Genomic DNA, 20,053 nt, shown 5'->3' with positions numbered 1-20,053 from the left:
GAAAGTGTATTGGGCGCGAACAGACCTGATACCACAGTCTGAATCCCCTTCTCCCACAAAATATTAAGTAAATAATCTTTTTGTTACTGTTATCAAAGGTCTAATGAAACTCAGGTAATTTCAAACATTTGTCAAAGAATTCTAGTCAAACCGGCACCTGGTTAAATTGGCACATGGACAAATCAGCACCTGGTTAAATCAACACCTGATCTAGTCAATTCGTCACCCATGTTAAATATATATTTTGCACAGTATGTTAAGCAAAAGAGAAAAAATAAGAAAGGTGTTGCCAGAATTGTTTTCAGTATTTAAGCAAAAAGAGTTAAATACTAACTTTCACATTTTTGGGTGTTCATGTACATTTTGTATATATTTATTTTTCTCATTGAACTAAATGACTTTTTTGGTGTATTTTTAATGATATATATATATATGAGTAGTCCAAATAATTATTACGTCTGGCAAGGCTTTTTAAATTTTATTCTGGGACACCTTCCTATGACCTCAAGGCTATGTTAATTATTTTGTGTGACGCCTTCCTACGAACGTCGTAAGAAGGCGTCCCAGAAAAAAAATATCCTTGCCAGACGTCATAATTATTTGGACTAATACATGAGATATTGGATATTTTTATGCATTATTTTAACCTTGTTATGTGTTAACCAGTTGAGCATTTTACAGGATTGTTGGTTTAATACTGTTTAAACTTTACTGAAAAAAAACACCTTAAATTTGCTAATTATTTGGCATGAAAGTTTGATTCATTGAAAGGGACTCATAGTTTTCCATTTTATTTTAATAATTGTCTAATTGTTAAAACAACAGTTGGGTAAGGGCTTCGTTTTTACCTTTATACACAACAACATATTCACTTTGGTTTCCTTGTTTACCTAAATACACAACAACATATTCACTATGTATTTGGTAATAGTTATTAATTAATTGAATAGAAAATATTATAACAAATACTATTGGATGCCGAATTGACGTCAATGTGTGCCGATTTGACTAGATGCCAATTTAACCAGGTGCCGACTTGACTTGTACGTTTCAATTCCTCTGCGATCGTTTGCGGTATTTTCTTCAGAAAACCTATTTTCCATCATCAAAGAGAAGAAACTGCTTGAAAATGATTCTGGAACGCTTCATGATTGTGAAAATAAGTTTAATTCACTCAAATAATAATTTTGAAACTTGCAATGTTTAAACAGGAAATTTCAAAAGCACGTGTAAAAGAAGAAATTAACCGGTGAGAGTGGAAATCCGTACATGGCAGATATCACTATAGTACGACTTTGGAAGTAAAACAGTTCCATCCTTTTGTAAAACAGTCTTTAATATACCTATCACATTAATGTTTGAAGGGTCTTAAGCTTATTCAAACCATTTAAGTCGGTGTGAAACACCAAAACGGAATGAACAATAACCGATTACGTTTTGTAGTTTACAAATTCTAAACTGGTTCCCGTCAAATTACAACACTTTGTTCGATCGCGAGTGTAGTGGAATACAAGCAGAAACCAGTTACAGTAAATATGAAACCCAATCGGAACTACTCGCCCTTTCTGGTTGCACGAAGAATTGTACTGCACAGCGAGAATGACCGAGTAGTTACGATTGTATGAAACCGATTGAAACTGGTTCCTGGCTAATAACTACACAATGATCATGCATAATGATAACACAAGCAGATTCCAGTTTGTATGGAAAATAGTAAATACGAAACCAAGCGCGGTAGGCAGAGAAATGTAATGAAGTTCAGGTCGGCAGTAATGGAACAATGACTGCGTCATTTTCCAAAAAAATCTTGTATGGTAATCTAATGTTACTATGGGTAATCTATTCATTTTATTCTGATAAATCTATTTCTTATTAAAATATGGTGATGTGGCTTTTTAACCAATGGGACCATTGTCCACTGAATCCTAATTATCTTGAGGATGAAAGAAACAAGACAGTCCTTGTACAGCCTTAAACAATAAGTAAAGGCAGTGGCTATTTGACCGGCACCGGCAAAATAGCAAATTTGCTATTTAGCCGGCACTGAATAATTCATATCTCAATGGACTTAAAATGTACGAATAATAATTAAATATCAACAAGAGTGCACACGCTGAAATGTCTCGCCTTCTATACTAATCATTGATATTATGTTGATAGTCCTAAGTATAGAGCTAAGCTTTAATACAACTGTCACATAAACTTAACATTAACCAAGATAACTAAACAAAGACCAATGAACCTTGAAAATGAGGTCAAGGTCAGATGAACCATGCCAGGCAGACATGTACAGCTAACAATGCTTCTATACAACATATATAGTTGACCTATTACTTATAGTTTAAGAAAAATAGACCAAAACACAAAAACTTAACACTGTGCAATGAACCGTGAAAATGAGGTCACGGTCAAATAAAACCTGCGCGACTGACATAAAGATCATAAAATATTTCCATACACCAAATATAGATGACCTATGGCATATAGTATTAGATAAAAAGACCAAAACTCAAAAACTTAACTTTGACCACTGAACCAAGAAAATGAGGTCAAGGTCACATAACATCTGCCCGCTAGATAGGTACACCTTACAATCATTCCATACAACAAAAATAGTAGACCTATTGCATATAGTATGAGAAAAACAGACCAAAACACAAAAATTTAACTATAACCACTGAACCATGAAAATGAGGTCAAGGTCAGATGACACCTGCCAGTTGGACATGTACACCTTACAGTCCTTCCATACACCGAATATACTAGCCCTATTGCTTGTAGTATCTGAGATATGGACTTGACCACCAAAACTTAACCTTGTTCACTGATCCATGAAATGAGGTCGAGGTCAAGTGAAAACTGTCTGACAGACATGATGACCTTTCAAGGTACGCACATATCAAATATAGTTATCCTATTACTTATAATAAGAGAGAATTCAACATTACAAAAAATCTGAACTTTTTTTTCAAGTGGTCACTGAACCATGAAAATGAGGTCAAGGACATTGGACATGTGACTGACGGAAACTTCGTAACATGAGGCATCTATATACAAAGTATGAAGCATCCAGGTCTTCCACCTTCTACAATATAAAGCTTTTAAGAAGTGAGCTAACACCGCCGCCGCCGCCGTAGCCGCCGCCGGATCACTATCCCTATGTCGAGCTTTCTGCAACAAAAGTTGCAGGCTCGACAAAAACTGTTACTCATATAAACACTTAAACTTTTAACTATCAAATTAAATATATTTAAAAAATTAAAATACAAATACATCCGAGGAACAAGTTGAAGCAAGATCTGAACTTTTAACTGCCTCTTGTTTGGACTCGATTGTAAACATTGATTTAATCAAAAAGTATTGTCAAAAAGATGCATGGTAAGCTATTAAGAGCGTAAAACTATATAAAGAGAAGAAAAAGAAGCCTATCTTCCTTCATATGCAACATATGCACACATGGTGCAGATTCAAAGGAAGCCAGTGTCATGTGTAGTTCCTGTTTGGAGTGGCAAAATTTATCTTGTGCTAGATTAAAACAACTTCTAAAGGCAAAGAATTGGTTTTGTAAAAATTGCAAATGTTAAATCATGTGTCCTTGTGAAATTCGTAGCAAACAACTTTTAATATTGTCTTTTTTATGATCTGCGTAGTTTTACATACACTATTTTCATCGCATGGCAGGATACTTAAACCATAGATTTTACACAGATTTGGACATCTACTTTTTAGCTAACCTGACCTGAAAGGTCAAGTGAGCTTTTCTCATCACTTGGCGTCTGTCGTTCGTCGTCCGTCTACTTGGCCAAATCTAACAGAACTTTGCCACAATCATCATTATGGTATCTAGTTTTAAAAATGTGTCTGATGATCCGGCCAACCAACCAAGATGGAGGCCATGGCTTAAAACAGTACTTAGGGGTAAAATGTAGATTTAGCTTTTATCTCTGAAACCAAAGAGTTAAGAGCAAACCTGACGTGGGGTAAAAATTGTTTATCAGGTCAAGATCTATCGGCCCCGTTGTTGGGTTGCTGCCCCCGAATTAGTAATTTTAAGGAAATTTTGCAGATTTTGGTTATTATCTTGAATATTATTATAAATAGAGATAAAGTGTAAACAGTAATAATGTTCAACAAAATAAGATCTACAAATAAGTCACCCCTTAAGGAGTTATTGCCCTTTATAGTCAATTTTAAACAATTTTCATACACTTTTGTAATTTTTTGTTAATTTTAGAAAATATTTTCTTCTGTAATTACTGGGCCAAGTTCATTATAAATAGAGATAATTCTGACAACAATAATGTTCAGTATAGTAAGATCTACAAACACATCACCATCACCAAAACACGATTGTGTCATGAATCCATCTGTGTCCTTTGTTTAATATGCACATAGACCAAGGTGAGCGACATAGGCTCTTAAGAGCCTCTTGCTTATAAATATTTTAGAAAAAAATATATTTAGTAATGTATATATGTATACAAATGTGTTCTTCTGCTTCGGCATCTGTCTGATAATGGCCACAATCAACGAGCTGATTATTATGCCATGACTTAGGTACGCATACAGACCCCTCCCCCACCCACCCCAATTTAATCATTTAGTTCAGCTTTGTCAGCGAGGCTTTAAAGTCCTCGACTAACGGTGCTTATGCTACCCCAGGAGGGAGAGCGTTTCAATCCCTGATCGTTCTCGGGAAAAAATGAGTATTTTTTGTAATCACTTCTGGATGCTGGAATTTGGAAATTTTTTGTGCATGTTCCTCGACACTGGTGTTGGTTGCATAAGACGACTTTGTTGTATTATATTTTATAGAACATGGTTACTCTAGCGTCTTTTCGCCTTTTTCCCATGCAGAGATGGCCATTCCTGGTGCTCATTCATTTTGCTGACACATGAGTGATTATGGTGTTTGTTGGACACATATCTTGCTGCTCGTCTCTGGACGATTTCTAGACAATCTATTTCTGTTTTAAAGTATGGGTCTCATACTGGACTTGCGTACTCTATTGATGAATACTGGTGTTACGTATGCATTTCTCCAGTCATTTGGAACATCCGCAGTTTCTATTGATGTTTTGAAAATGATTGTAAGGATTAGGGCTATTTCTGTGGCCAGTTCGTTGAGTAGTTCAGGTTTTATATTATCTGGTCTAGCTGCTGTATTTGGATTTATTTTTTCAGAAGTTTGAGTATATCATTTCTGTGATGTTGAGTTCCTCTGCTAACGGATATTGACCTGGCATATTGCATCTGGATTTAAACTCGTATTCATTATGTGTCCTTGGTGGAAAAGGCAGAATTGTTTGTTTAGAATGGTTGATTGGTCTTACAGTGTGTGTGTGTGTAGTATACCTTCACTGTAAAATAGTGCAACTACATTGCTTTCTGTTTTCTGATGTTTGATGTATGTCCAGAAACGTTTCATACTACTATATTGGTTGTTTTCCTCCTTAGGTGTTACAATGTTCTCATTGTAGTTCCAATATGAACGACGGAGCTCTCTTTGTACCATTCTCTTTGTTTCTTTAAGTTTGGATGTCATTGTAAGATTATCTGACTCTTTATGTTTTTTTGTACAATCTGTCATGGCGTTTTATTAGTTTGCGTACTGATGGTGTGAGCCAAGGCAGGCTGTCTTTTTGTTTTGCGGTTTTGTGGAGGATGTGATTTGCCACACTCTGGTTTAAGTTGGTCTGAAAGACTAACCAGAGCTCCTCGGTTGAACTGCAGTTTGCAGCTAGTTCTTTGGTCTTTTGATGATGTTTTCATGCTTTTAATTAATATTATTAAGTTATAAATTATTTATTTATATGAACATCTTCAATATTTTATGTTTGATTGTACTGTATTTTAATGCTTGATATTGTGATAAAATGATTTTAAATTATTATTCAGCTTTTATATTCTCTCACTAACATGACTAATCACATCAATGAACAATTTTATTCAATGCCGGCTAAATAGCAAATTTGCTATTTTGCCGGTGCCGGTCAAATAGCCACTGCCATAAGTAAAACCCAAAGTGTTTAGTTAGCTATATATTACATGATAAAAGGACTCAACATTACAAAATGTGAAATATTCTAAAAGTAAAAACATCGACCCGATTTAAAAAAAAAAGAATTAATGGGAAAGAAATAAGTTCAAGTTGACCAAAAACTTTAACCAGAAGCGGGACAGATGAAGGAATGGAAGAATGAACCGATGCACAGACCAAAAAAAACCACAATGCCCAATAGTAGGTCATAATGTTAACAATTGGACAAGTCTGTAGTTGTCATTATATATATATACATTAATGATAACAAGAGGCTGTCACAACGACAGCAAACCGGATTTATTAACATTTATTTGTGTCCTGGCAATATCACAAGAACCATTACTGATGAATGGTGAAAGTTAAAATCGTTTATATCAAATTTGACCTCTATTTTGTCATCAGTATCAACATATTAAAATTTGAAAAGCGTAGATTGAATGGTTCATGAGTAAATGCAACAACGTGAATGGAAACACCATTTTACAATCTTTCAAGAACCATAACTCCTGTATGGTAAAAGTCAAAATAGTCATTATTGAACTTGACCTCTATTTTGTCATCAGTAACAACATATAAAAATTTCAAAAGCTTTGGTTGAATGGTTCATGAGAAAATGCACGGACACGACTGGAAACACCATTTTTCAATCTTTCAAGAACCATAACTCCTGAACGGTAAAAGTCAAAATGGTCATTATTAAACTTGACCTCCATTTTGTTATCAGTAACAACATATTAAAATTTGGGAAGCTTTGGTAGAACAGTTCATGCGTAAATGCACGGACACGACTGGAAACTCCATTTTTGAATCTTTCAAGAACCACAACTCCTGAACGGTAAAAGTCAAAATCGCCATTATTGAACTTGACCTTCATTTAGTTGTCAGTAACAACATATTAAAATTTTAAAAGCTTTGGTTAAACGTTTCATGAGTTAATGCACGGACAACATTTGATTGCCGCCCGCCCAACTGGTTAAAAATTAATTAAAATATTCACAGTTACTTATATTTCATTTTCCCAATAATTGTAAAAATGGAAAATTTTGAAAACAACAGTGTTTAAATGATATCAATTTGAGAATCTGAACTAATTTTCATGATGTTTCTCTTTTTTTAATTACATCCATAACTATGTATATTAAAATAAAGATGTTAAACATTTTAAAGCAAACAATTCATAGAGAAAAAATAATTCTATCATTATATACATTATAATGTTTAATTACATAAACCTCTTGATATATGACAAAGGATATTAACACATAAACTGTATTATAGATAGTTTTCATCCTATGGGCTTACTCCATTGGTTGACAGTTTCATATAACAACCAGATGCTCCGCAGGGCGCATCTTTATACGACCGCAGAGGTTGAACCATGAACGGTTGGAGCAAGTATGGACACAACATTCAAGCTGGATTCAGCTCTAAATTTGGATTGTGATTAAATAGTTGACACAGCATAGGTTTCTGACACAGAATGAATGTGGTCTAATGAACTTAAAAAAAAAATGTTTGCCTTTGAGCAATTCACTATGCTGTTGAATATTAATCCTCTCAAAAAAATGTTTGAAGAAATTTTCTTTTTATTCATGAAATCTGAAATGAAAAAAATTGACACTCAAATTTTTTTTTCACATCCCCCTTTCCCTTATTTCAAAACTGATCTCAATTCAAATTTCTAATGAAGTTTGCAACAATAACTACTTGTTATCACTGAATGGTAAAGATTGTTTTAATCTATCAGTTGGTAGTAAAAGTGAATATACATTGTATATTGTATAAAACAATGATTTAAGTTGATTCAACTACTATTCTGGACAAAGAAAGATAACTCCAATTGAAATCCAATTGGAATTTCTTGCTATTGCACAATATTGTGCAATTAGATATTTCTTGCTATTGTGCAATACTGTGCAATTGAAAATATTTGCTATTGCACAATACTGTGCAATTGAAGATTTCTTGCTATTGCACAATGCTGTGCAATTGAAGATTTCTTGCTATTGCTGAATACTGTGCAATTGAAAATTTCTTGCTATTGCACAATACGTAATATAATAATTTTGGATCCTGATTTGGACCAACTTGAAAACTGGGCCCATAATCAAAAATCTAAGTACATGTTTAGATTCAGCATATCAAAGAGGCCCAAGAATTCAATTTTTGTTAAAATCAAACTTAGTTTAATTTTGGACCCTTTGGGCTTTAATGTAGACCAATTTTAAAACAGGACCAAAAATTAAGAATCTACATACACAGTTAGATTCGGCATATCAAAGAACCCCAATTATTCAATTTTTGATGAAATCAAACAAAGTTTAATTTGGACTCCGATTTGGACCAAATTGAAAACTGGGCCAATAATAAAAAATCTAAGTACATTTTTAGATTCAGCATATCAAAGAACCCCACGGATTCAATTTTTGTTAAAATCAAACTAATTTTAATTTTGGACCCTTTGGACCTTAATGTAGACCAATTTGAAAACGGGACCAAAAATGAAGAATCTACATACACAGTTAGATTCGGCATATCAAAGAACCCCAATTATTTTTGATGAAATCAAACAAAGTTTAATTTTTGACCCTTTGTGCCCTTTATTCCTAAACTGTTGGGACCAAAACTCCCAAAATCAATACCAACCTTCCTTTTGTGGTCATAAACATTGTGTTTAAATTTCATTGATTTCTATTTACTTGAACTAAAGTTATTGTGCAAAAACCAAGAATAATGCTTATTTGGGCCCTTTTTGGCCCCTAATTCCTAAAATGTTGGGACCAAAACTCCCAAAATCAATCCCAACCTTCCTTTTGTGGTCATAAGACTTGTGTTAAAATTTCATAGATTTCTATTCACTTTTACTAAAATTAGAGTGCGAAAACTGAAAGTATTCGGACGACAACGACGACGCAGATGACCATGCCAACGTGATAGCAATATTAGACGAAATTTTTTTCAAATTTTGCGGTCGTATAACAATATCTAAAATCCTTTTTTCTTTTTTCCAATTGGAACAGTTATTTTTTTAATCAAACTGACATAGTAAGATTCCATGCTTTCAACACCTTTGAAAATGAATATTACAATCATTTTGTTGCTTACATTCAATTCAGAAACAACCACAACACTTTGAGCAATCCTTTTATCACTGTCTCATGGTTCTTGTCATCAACTAGGAAATCACAAGCATCCATATTCAAACCTATCATAACCTTATTCTTCTAAGTATAGTACTTCATCATGTTCATAGGTTATACATTACATAATTTGGCAAATGAATCAAATAAAAGATCCCTATCGTTTTTATTTAAAAGGTCCTTTGATTCGGAGTAATAAATAGTTGCTTTTCTTTTTTCAGAGAATCCATTTTTCTTTAAATCTGCCACATGGAAGTCATCAATTTTCAGCAGAGTAAACACAACCTGAAATTTGAAAAACTTTGACAGATGACTAATGCCTAAAATGAATAAGGTAGTTTGCATCTTTTTGGTTTAACAATTTTTCAAATCTATTTGCAAGAGAAACTTGCAATAAAAGCTTGCACAACAATAATGCATGAACTGTTGTGCTAAGCATAACTCTATTACAATTCAATTTATCAGAAAATGAAAACAAGTTTCTCACAGCTGCAAAGGTGCACACACTATAACTATGACATCATTGTTGACCAAATTAACAGAACTACTTAGAAAAACCACAATGAAAATCATAAAGTTCATTCAACATTCTAGGTATAGTCATTCAAAAAGAGTTTTTTTTAGATCAGCAAAATTTATAGCAATTATGTGACAGAATTATTTATTGGATAAACAAAGGGTCAGAAATACAGACAGACAAGAATGTAATTCAGCCTCAATTTCAAATTATTTTTTAAATGAACTTAATTTAATACTTTATTGGCATGTTGGTTGTACCAAAATCCAGGAACATGCACCAAGAAAATGATTATAAACTCCCAGGTGCAATAGGTTAACCATGCTGGAAATTTGAATAGGTATCTTTAGAAAGCAAGGCTTTGCGAAGCTTTCTCATATTCTGTAAACTACAAGCAAATATTAGTTTTTTTCTGCTGCAATTAATCTTTAACATGTTTAATTTTTTTTATCAGGTAACTATTGTAAGAAAAAATCATTTCATCATGCAGTACATAAAATAAACCTTATATAGCTGACTATGTGGTATGGGCTTTTCTCATTGTTGAAGGCCGTACAGTGACCTATAGTTGTTAATGTCCGTGTCATTTTGGTCACTTGTGGACAGTTGTCTCATTGGCAATCATACCACATCTTCTTTTTAATACTTATTGCTTTATAATAGCCATTACATGTATTGACACAACAAAGGTTTCCGGTTACTTTTTTATGTCGCAATAGAAAATGTCTGATGCCAAAAATTAAAAGAAGAGTGATTGTTTAATGACAAGTGTCACAAATTCATAAGTCAATCCCTAAATACTGTAATTTCCAAAATTATTGTAAGGTGTTCTCATGAACATGAATAATGTGTGTCTTTGAGTATCATAATAATAGGAATTAACATTTAGATATCTTATACATGTTATATATGTATGAAGCTTTTCATCATGTTCATAAAAATTAGACTTGCATTATTCATGTTATTCTTCATTATTCGAAAATTGTAATAATAAATATGTGTACACACAATAATTTCTGAATTTACACTTGCAAGAAGGACTATTAACCGTAAACATAAAAAACAGAATGATGTAAAATTAAGAGAACCTGTATTTACCTCGGTCCCCATGACTATCATTCCAGGCAGATAATTCATGTAATGTAACTCATGTTTTGTAAGATTAAGTTCCTTTTTATAGTAAGGGTGATTAATCAAAAGATCCCCTCCATGCTGTGCTAGAACATTTTGTGGAATTTTGCTGTAGATAGCTGGTTTCTGTTGTATATGTAATTCTAAATCACTACCAGCACTGTCCTCTGAAGACATTTTTGGTGTCTTCTTACCATTTTGATCTTGCTTGAAATGTAGGTTCTTGGATGATTTTGCCTAAAATTTGAAATGCATTCAAATATGCATTTTTGTAAAAACAATCATCATTTTTCTAATACTAATTCAATATTATTCTTTTAAAAAATCAAACAAAAACTCAATTGCACTTAAAAAATATAACGTGTTTTCATCCCTCTTTTAAAGATAAGAAGCATCATATTTTGTTCTTTACTGGAGTATTTATCAGAGTGTTAAGGTTGATCAGATATCCTCCCCCATCTTGAATTTCAAAATAGCAGGAAACAATCGGTAAAGATCTTTAATGAAATGGCAAAAAAAATTATATTCACTTTAAAATATTTTCAACTAAACATGTGAATTGAGGAAATTATAATATTTTTACAACTGTTTCTTACAAATATAGAATATATGTTGTTTGATTCAAATTTTATTCAACTTTGTCATCTAAGGGAATATAACTCAGATTAAGATACAATAATAAAGAAATGTGTTAGGAATATAGCGATTTTGTTTTGTAGCGAGAAAAAGAGTCCTGTAACCAAATCTTTTCTTTTTATGTTCTAAAATCACACTTCAAGATGTATCTACTCATATTTTATCTTTAAATTCTATTTTTAAGTTTTCTTCTGATCACACAAATAGGAGTTTCTAAGCATAATCTGTACCAATTCTGAAAATTTTGCACAACCTGAAGCTTGAAAAAAGTCCTGTTTTTATATTATTGTAAATTCAGAAATTATTGCGAGGTTTTTATTTATGCGAAAAATGCGACAAAGATGAAAACGCAATAAATTAAGCTTACATTTTGAAATATTTTATATGAATTTAACAGGGTTTTTCTCAAAATCGTAAAAATTAAAATAGCAATTAAGTCTTAACTGACAAAATCGCAATAATAAATGCACACAAAAATTTCTGAATTTACAGTATATTTTGTGAAAAATGCATGATATGAATAACATTTTGGCAAATCATTAAAATTTGATCAGCCACCATTATAGAACTTTTACTGAGATATTGCTGATATCAAACTATAGTATAAGTTTTATTAAAAATATGGCAAGAATTGTACCTGTGAGCGTTCTCACAACACTGGATGGACAGACGGATACCTGGTATTTTCATTTCCTGTTCCCAACAAAGTGTTACATGGGGGACAAAAACAGCATTCAATTAGAGCCATGGATCAACTGGACACTATGGGACAATTAAAAATAAAAAATTTCAAAGGTAATCGTTTGCCAATTTTAAAGAATTGCACAAATCTTACCCCAAAGACTGTCACTACCATGACTACAGATAATGCACTTTCAGAATTGTCAGGTAGTAATACAAGATCTGCTGCAGAGACCACAGGACTTTTACCAAATACCATTTCACCTTTCCATGCTGACCCAGGCCTACAAAATGTGTTTTATACATTATCATTGAACATGACAAACATTCATACCGTACATGCTGTATAGTTATAGCTGACATGAAAAATATGAAACAATTCAAAATTGGAAAAGTAATGGCCTAAAAGTAGGTACAATGTACAACAAAACAATTTTTGAAAAACAACAATAACAGACATGAGCAACAATAAATATTTTTTTGTCATTTTTTTAAAGGTAACAAATGCATAGACTATGGCACAGATTTCACAAAATGAGGTAACAAGCAATGACAATGTCAAAATTAAATATATATACAAGTCAAAATTTGACACAAACTGTATACACCTTACTTATCTAACAAACCAACACAAAGAAGGACCACACAATTTAATTATAGTAAGAAAGCAACCCTTAAACTTCAATTTTTTTGCACAAACATGTTTTTTAGTTTTTCAACTATCAATCTTTATGTATCCTTAAATTTTTTCACACTATAAGGTATTGGCATGGGAAAATCTGGATTCAGATTTTTTTCCTTCATCTGCTTGACAAGTGCCCACAGTATTTATTTTCATCAAATTAGGGATCAGATCATCAGAATATTGTGTGAGGTTAAATGGTTGTTCTCTAAGGGAATAATATACATTTTATCTGTTTTCTACATGGCATTCAATGGTCATACTCACTCTACAATTAGATTACATATCTGTGCAAAGGTTCTAAAAATTTGAACAAATCTGTCTTTTGGAACTGGATCGTGAAAGGCTGGACATCTTATTGACTTTGTGTAAAAGTTGAAGAAGTGTGTCAGCATCATTTTTACCGATCTTATAAAATCTTCTACCAATGAGGTGTATAGAACTTCTTTTCTGAAATTAGATAAACAATAAAAAATGTTAGACAATGGAAAATATATTTAATCATCATTTCAGTGCTTTGTGTTTTTTGTTTTAATGTCAGTTTTTTTGTATCTAATACCAATATTTCGAGTTAAGCAATTGCAACTGACTTTGACAGTTTGTTCTTATGCTGTGCTAGCTAGCTAGGGCTGTAACACCACTGTCCTGGGTATTAGAGAGGGTTGAGTGCCCACAAACAAGTTTAACCCTACATTATTTATATGGGACATTAACCCTACATTATTTATATGCATGTCCCAAGTAAGAAGCTTGTAGTTCAGAACATATATTTTATGTTTCTATGAACATTTATTTGTTATATAAAATCAGGTTGTATTTACTTCATAATGGAATTGTTTCACATTTTTCATTATAAGGCCTATCTACATGATCTAAAGATATAAGGTAAAAATTTACTATACGGTATCAGTATTTCTCATTGTTAAAGGCCTTATGGTTGTTAAAAATTGCGTACATTCATTTCATATGAACTTTCGTGGATCATGTAGATAGTTGTCACATTGGCGATCTTACCACATCTTCTTATTTATAGGCTTAAATTAAAATATTGTTTGTTTGCAGTTTACCGACCGACCCTTGAAAATCATCCCGACTGTGAAAATTTTATTGCTTTAAATTTGAAGAATTTTTTTTTAATACTTCTATTGAAGCAGGAAGCGATCCGGAACTTTGTGTCCTTTCCGGAAATGATTTAAAGTCTGGGTCAATTACGCATTTCAAGTTCGGTTTTTCTTAACCTCCCGTCAAGCGTTCATGTGACCATTTAATGATAAAGCACATGGAAATTGTTTACAGGTATCCATGAAGTCACGGAGGAGTACTTTACGCTGTCGTCTCGTGTCAATTTTAAGACAAATAACAAACAAAAAAGTTTATTAGTAAACTGTTTATACAGATTCAGGCACATGTAATGATGTGTGATGATATCATTGACGATGATGCAGCGGATATTCATAACTGACACGATAACCATTCTGTCTCAAACAAATCAGGTACAGAATCTGTGGAGCCTGACTTTATGGAACCATTTCAGTGGTTAAATAATTCGACAGCAGCTTGAAGTATGGCATATTTTCTACAAATCGTTGTGAAGACCACAAAGATGAAACCACTCCTCCGTGACTTAAATCTTCATGGATATCTGTAAACACGCCTGTATGGAGGAAGGGCTCATTTGAAATGTTAATGGATATAGATCATGCCAAATCAATAAGAAGCAACCCTAACTACACAAAGATGTAGAGAAAATGAATGGTTAGCTTGAAAAATAAATATACTCTCTCTATATTAAATCTATCTTCGATTGCAACGAGTATACTCCTTTAGGATAAGGGGGGGCTGCCCCACTCATTGCAATTATTCTCTTTCTTACAATATTAAATATACCCAAACTGTGTGGCCTGTGTGAATTCAATTAAAACATGTCCTTAGGAGCTATGCTGCCAATTTTTTTTATGCATTAAAAACATTTCAGTACAGACCATTTACTTTTAATGGCCATGGGGTGCTATGGATTTCAACCCAAACTTTAGATTTCTTTGGTTTTCATTAAAGCCTGGCAAAAATATAACCTTATCACATATAATTAAATATTGTTAGAAATATGAAAACAGTCGAATGTCTTAATACTTTTTTTTCAAGTTGCCTTTTTTTCAATTGAGGAAGATTCAATGGTTATTTTGTTTATTAAAAATACACTCTTTAATACATTGTCTTATAAATCTTTAATATCTACATTTTTCTGATGAAAATACTCTACTCATGAAAACATTCTAGTCAAGAAGCATACATGTCTGAATATATTTCTTTAATGACACTATGTTAAAGTTTCAGTTTTGGTTAAAAGGTTTTTATCTGAAAATGCCTGTTCATTTGATGTTGGTTTTCAGCATGTCCAGTGTTTGTTGTTTTAAAATGTTTTTTTTTTCTTCAGAAGAAACTTGGTTTAGTGTAAGTTACTGCTTGTTTAAACTGTATTTTGGCTGATAAAATAAAATATTTTTCCTACCTACCGACCCTTCAGTCTGAAGGTACAGTCTGAAAACTGCAAACAAACATATTTTTAAGGTTGGCCTTACATGATGTATAAAAAATGCCAATTCAATTGAGGGTCTTAAAAGAAATCAAATGATACTGATGTCTTGAATTTATATAAAAAATTTTACCATCTAAATACAATTTATATATATTCATCCTACTGGCAATTAGGGGTAATATTTATAAAAGTCATCTTTATTAACTTGACATGCTTGAAGGAGCAAGTAATATTTACTTGTTTTGGTAAAAAAAAAATCTTTTGATGCTTTGGATTATCTCCCCTTCATCATCTCTAAACAAGAATGTGTCCCCATTACATGGATGCCAGAATAGAACTTTCATTTTCTATGTTCAGTGGACCGTGAAATTGGGATAAAAACTCTAATTTGGCATTAAAATTAGAAAGATCATATCATAGGGAACATGTCTACTAAGTTTAAATTGATTATGGACTTCAACTTCATCAAAAACTACCTCGACCAAAAATTTTAACCCAAAGCAGGACAGACAGACAAACAGACCAGAAAACATAATGCTCCTCTACTATCGTAGGTGGGGCATTTAAATTGGTATACATATTTTGTGTTGTTGATAACCCCTATGTTTACCATGAATATATGCATGTACTTAAATTGTCTGACTGTTAGATTTGTTAGATTGTTCTGACTGGTTAATGTCAGCTCTTTCAATGCAAATTTATTTCAATTAAAAGACTTATTGGATTGGCTGATTTACATGTGTGAGAAAGCTTCTTTGTGAATTGAGATATAACTGATTTTTTTCAGATACAATATTTATTTCTTGACAATATTATTTGTTCTTGTAAACATGCCATGTAGAATAATCACTTGAACCTATTAATTTCATATGGTGTACATAACCCCTAGTAAGTTTTAAAGCTCCATTTTACGGTGCTCCTACTTGAAGGAGGCTAATATTAATTCACAAAATAAGAAGTTGAAATACTACCATATTTCAAAGTGGCCTTCTTAAGAAAGAATGCTTATATATACATGTACCAAGCATTCATAAATACTACAGATACCTTAAATCTTTAATGTTTGCAATTTCTTCGTCCAACACTGTAAACATGTTTTTCTTCTGCATTATTTCTATAAAATCCTGAATGGAACAATCAAACGTCATACTGTTTTTCATGCCTTCAACATACAGGTTTTGTTGCTCTGTTGAAGTACCAAATATTCCTGTATCTTTCGTAATCATATTCAAGATGTCTGTTGGTGTTTGATGGAAATCATTATTATAACATATACCAAGAGATTCCAGCATTGTTGATGTCCATTTCTGGGTTGAGGATGGCAGAGTTTTTGCAGCATTTCTGTAGCATGGTGAATCCGATTCAACATTTTCAAAGGATTCAGAATCGGATTCATATGAGTCAGAACTATATTGCATTTCTCCTACTCTACTGTTATGTAGTTTCAGCCCATCTGTTACTTTTAACTTGGCCAAGATTTCACCTTCCAGTGTATTGGACTGGCCTTGAGCCATATAAAATCTGAAAAGATTTAAGTTCAATATTGTATTGTTTTGGCAATCAAAAGCATCAATTACATGCAGAAAAATAAACTTAAATTTCGATAAGTACATTTGTACATTTGATTACTATGATTACAATGATCCAAATCCAATTACCCCTGAACATGAATAAATTTAAGAAAAGAAATCACCTTTAAAAATCATATATAATTGATATAAAATACATTTGTACATGTAAAAAACATGTATAACCTCAACACTTTAGGAAGCTTATTTAAATAATACAATAGGAAACAATGTGGCAATGATTGACTTTAGTAGTGTCAACCTTGTGATTATGACCCATGTACAATGTATATAGCAAATCCTAAATACACTGCTTGGTGGTGTGCCTAACAGATGTGGAATGTACAGATAAGGTAATAGGTTGCAAGTGTAGCGGGGTTGCTTCCCCTTAGAATAGGTAGAACATATAAAGACAGTCTTAATCAACTGAGCTAATGAATCGATTCTTTGGCTCAGTGGGTTACCGCACTGACTGTCACGCAGGCGAAAGGGGTTGGAATCCCAATGGTGACGATATAAATTTGTAAAGTAGATACATGATCTCCGGTTACATTGGCGCCCGACTAAAAAATCCACAATGGTTATCTGGAGTATACATGGTATAGCCAGGATTTGTGTTGTTAAGAGTCATAAATAAAGATATGATGACTCATGTGGTGGGGGAATAGTGTAGCAGGGTTGCTTCCCCTTAGTACAGGTAGAACATATAAAGTCAGTCTTACATTTACATTACATGTAATAATCAACTGAGCTCGAGAATCGATTCTTTGGCTCAGTGGGTTAACGCACTGACTGTCACGCAGGCGACCGGGGTTCGAATCTGGTGGTGATGATATAAATTTGTAGAGTAGATACATGCTCTCCGGTTACACATGTGACAATGACATGACTAAAAGGAAATTGCATCAGAAAGTTCTGAAACTTATTAATTTATCTACTTGCTTACTGTTTGAAACAGTAATCGATGTAAAAGGGTAATATTTTCAGTATACCCTATCAACATGATCAAGTACATGTATATATACATTTTGTACCCTTATACATGTTATATAAGTTTGACTTGTAGCTTTCTTGGGTTATACGGTTTTTAAGGGTCCAATGTTTATGAAGTCTTGAAAGGTTATTACTTTTTTTTCTTTGACGTCTTACATCGACGTCATAATGCCAAACTCATATTAACCGAAGATGGTGGCTTCAGCATTATGACGTTGATGTAAGGCTTCAAAGAAAAAAATATAATAGCCTTTCAACATGTTCAAGATGTCAAAATTATTTGGACTACCTTATATAAGTTTGACTTATAGCTTTCTTCGGTTAAACGTTTTATGGGTGAACATGATAGCGGTCTTGTAATAGATTTAGTGGTATAGACCGGCGTTTTTCAATAAAAACGTACTTTCTTGTCCCAGCCACTTTAAAAAAAATATGTTTGATCTTTGTAAGTAATTTTTTGTGCAGTCAGTACATTGAATTAGATTTAAAAATTTTAAGCAAAGAAACAGTTCATTTTTTAGAAGGATTGATAAGATATTGATTCCTGATCAATGGTCCAAAACAACCAAAATGGCATGTCCCTAGACCGCCTGTTCAACATACATACTCTAAAATATCGCACAAAAATGCAGGGCCGTAGCGTAATGGAGGCAAATGAGGCAAATGCCTCACTTTTGAAACGACGACCAAACTTTAGAAGTGTCATTTTTTTAATTATGTTTTTTACATTATCAATATGCGAGTTTCGAGTTTCCAATTATCTACCGGCGCACTACATACAGTGTGTCCACTCTGCAGCAGCGATTGCAGCTTTTACCATAGCGGTGACGGTAAAAAAATAAGTGTTCAGAATACAAATAAAAATAAAAATATTGAAACTGTTTTAACAAATCTTAATGTCGTTACAAAACTGATTGAAGACGGGTTCTTCAAAGAGAAAAAAAGATGAAAAAGGTAACTCATGAGTCTTATCACCCCCTATAAGTATGCTGGCTTATTACTTTCCTTGGTTTATTTTTGAATCGATAACGCTATAGCTACCAATGTTTACAATATCAACTCACTGAACAACAAATGCTAATCGGTAAAATAATTCATTGACCAAAAATAAAAAAAAATATTCATAATTAATTTAAACAAATCATGAAGCGCCTTTTCTATGGAAGTCTTTGGTGTATAAGGCAATTCATGATTTTTATTTATCTTTAATAAAAAAGTATGAAATATATTTTTGGTATTGTTTGAAAATATTTATAAAATGTTCTCGTCTTCAAGAAGCTTATAACTTGCTACTGGACATAAATATATATTCATGTATATACATAAGAACGTATGTTGAAGCTTTTCGATAGTACAGGTCACACACAGGAAAATTGGAAAGTTGTTTGACCAACAGAGATTATTTTAATATTTACTTATAGGCTAGCTAATAAAAATAACGCATTTCTGTTATATTTTTTTGTTTTTTATTACAAATAGTAATGCTGAAATAAGCTAGCTTCTCCTGTTTCAGGCACCCGAACCCCCCATAAAAAAGGCTAAAAAATTTCGACTCGCTCCGCTCGGCGATTTGCCTCACTTTAAATGAACATGCGCTACGGCCTTGAAATGTAGAGATAAATGTTACTTTTACTTAATAGAAGTTCTATAATAATTTAAAAGTATGTTTAGAGCCAACATATTAAACAGCTTTTAACATAGGATTTTTAATTTCAGAAGGTGTGTCCCTGACAAAATGTCCACTACGAAACAAAGTCATAAAAATTTGCTAATAAACAGTTTTATAAAATCAATGTAATTTTTGTTTGCAAGAGATATATAAACATAATAAACATTAGGGCCTTACAAAAGAAGTGAGCTTTTATAACGGCAATTAAATTGTTGGTTAAAAAAATTGAGCACATCAAATGGACCAGAGTGATACCGTCTCGAGGATACCGTAGTTTTGTTAATGTCCCCTACGAAACAGTTCACACATTATGAAAATAATATCATTTTAAAGAGTATTTAGATTGCACTTTTTGTTTACAAACAGGTCTATAAATATAATAGAGGTATTCAAAATAACTCTTGAAATAAAATTTTAGACAAGTTGATTTTCCATTTTTCTAGGTCTGAAAGTTACG

The 20,053-nt window shown here is 32.6% G+C and overlaps 1 protein-coding gene across 1 annotated transcript; it reads right to left on the bottom strand.

Moving 5' to 3' along the window:
- Nucleotides 1–7,254: 7,254 nt before the first annotated feature.
- On the bottom strand, nucleotides 7,255–16,734 carry LOC143076290 (uncharacterized). Its single transcript, XM_076252022.1, has 5 exons — nucleotides 16,414–16,734; nucleotides 13,098–13,280; nucleotides 12,303–12,432; nucleotides 10,799–11,068; nucleotides 7,255–9,468 (listed from the first exon to the last, which is right to left on the bottom strand). Exons 1-5 carry the CDS (start codon nucleotides 16,656–16,658, stop codon nucleotides 9,298–9,300), a joined length of 999 nt encoding a protein of 332 aa, XP_076108137.1. The 5' UTR covers nucleotides 16,659–16,734; the 3' UTR covers nucleotides 7,255–9,297.
- Between the last annotated feature and the right edge of the window lie 3,319 nt (nucleotides 16,735–20,053).

This window comes from Mytilus galloprovincialis, chromosome 5, assembly GCF_965363235.1.
Source record: "Mytilus galloprovincialis chromosome 5, xbMytGall1.hap1.1, whole genome shotgun sequence".
Taxonomy (NCBI): Eukaryota; Metazoa; Mollusca; class Bivalvia; order Mytilida; family Mytilidae; genus Mytilus; species Mytilus galloprovincialis.
Note: the sequence above shows the minus strand (reverse complement) of the source record. Positions and strands in the feature narration are given on the sequence as shown.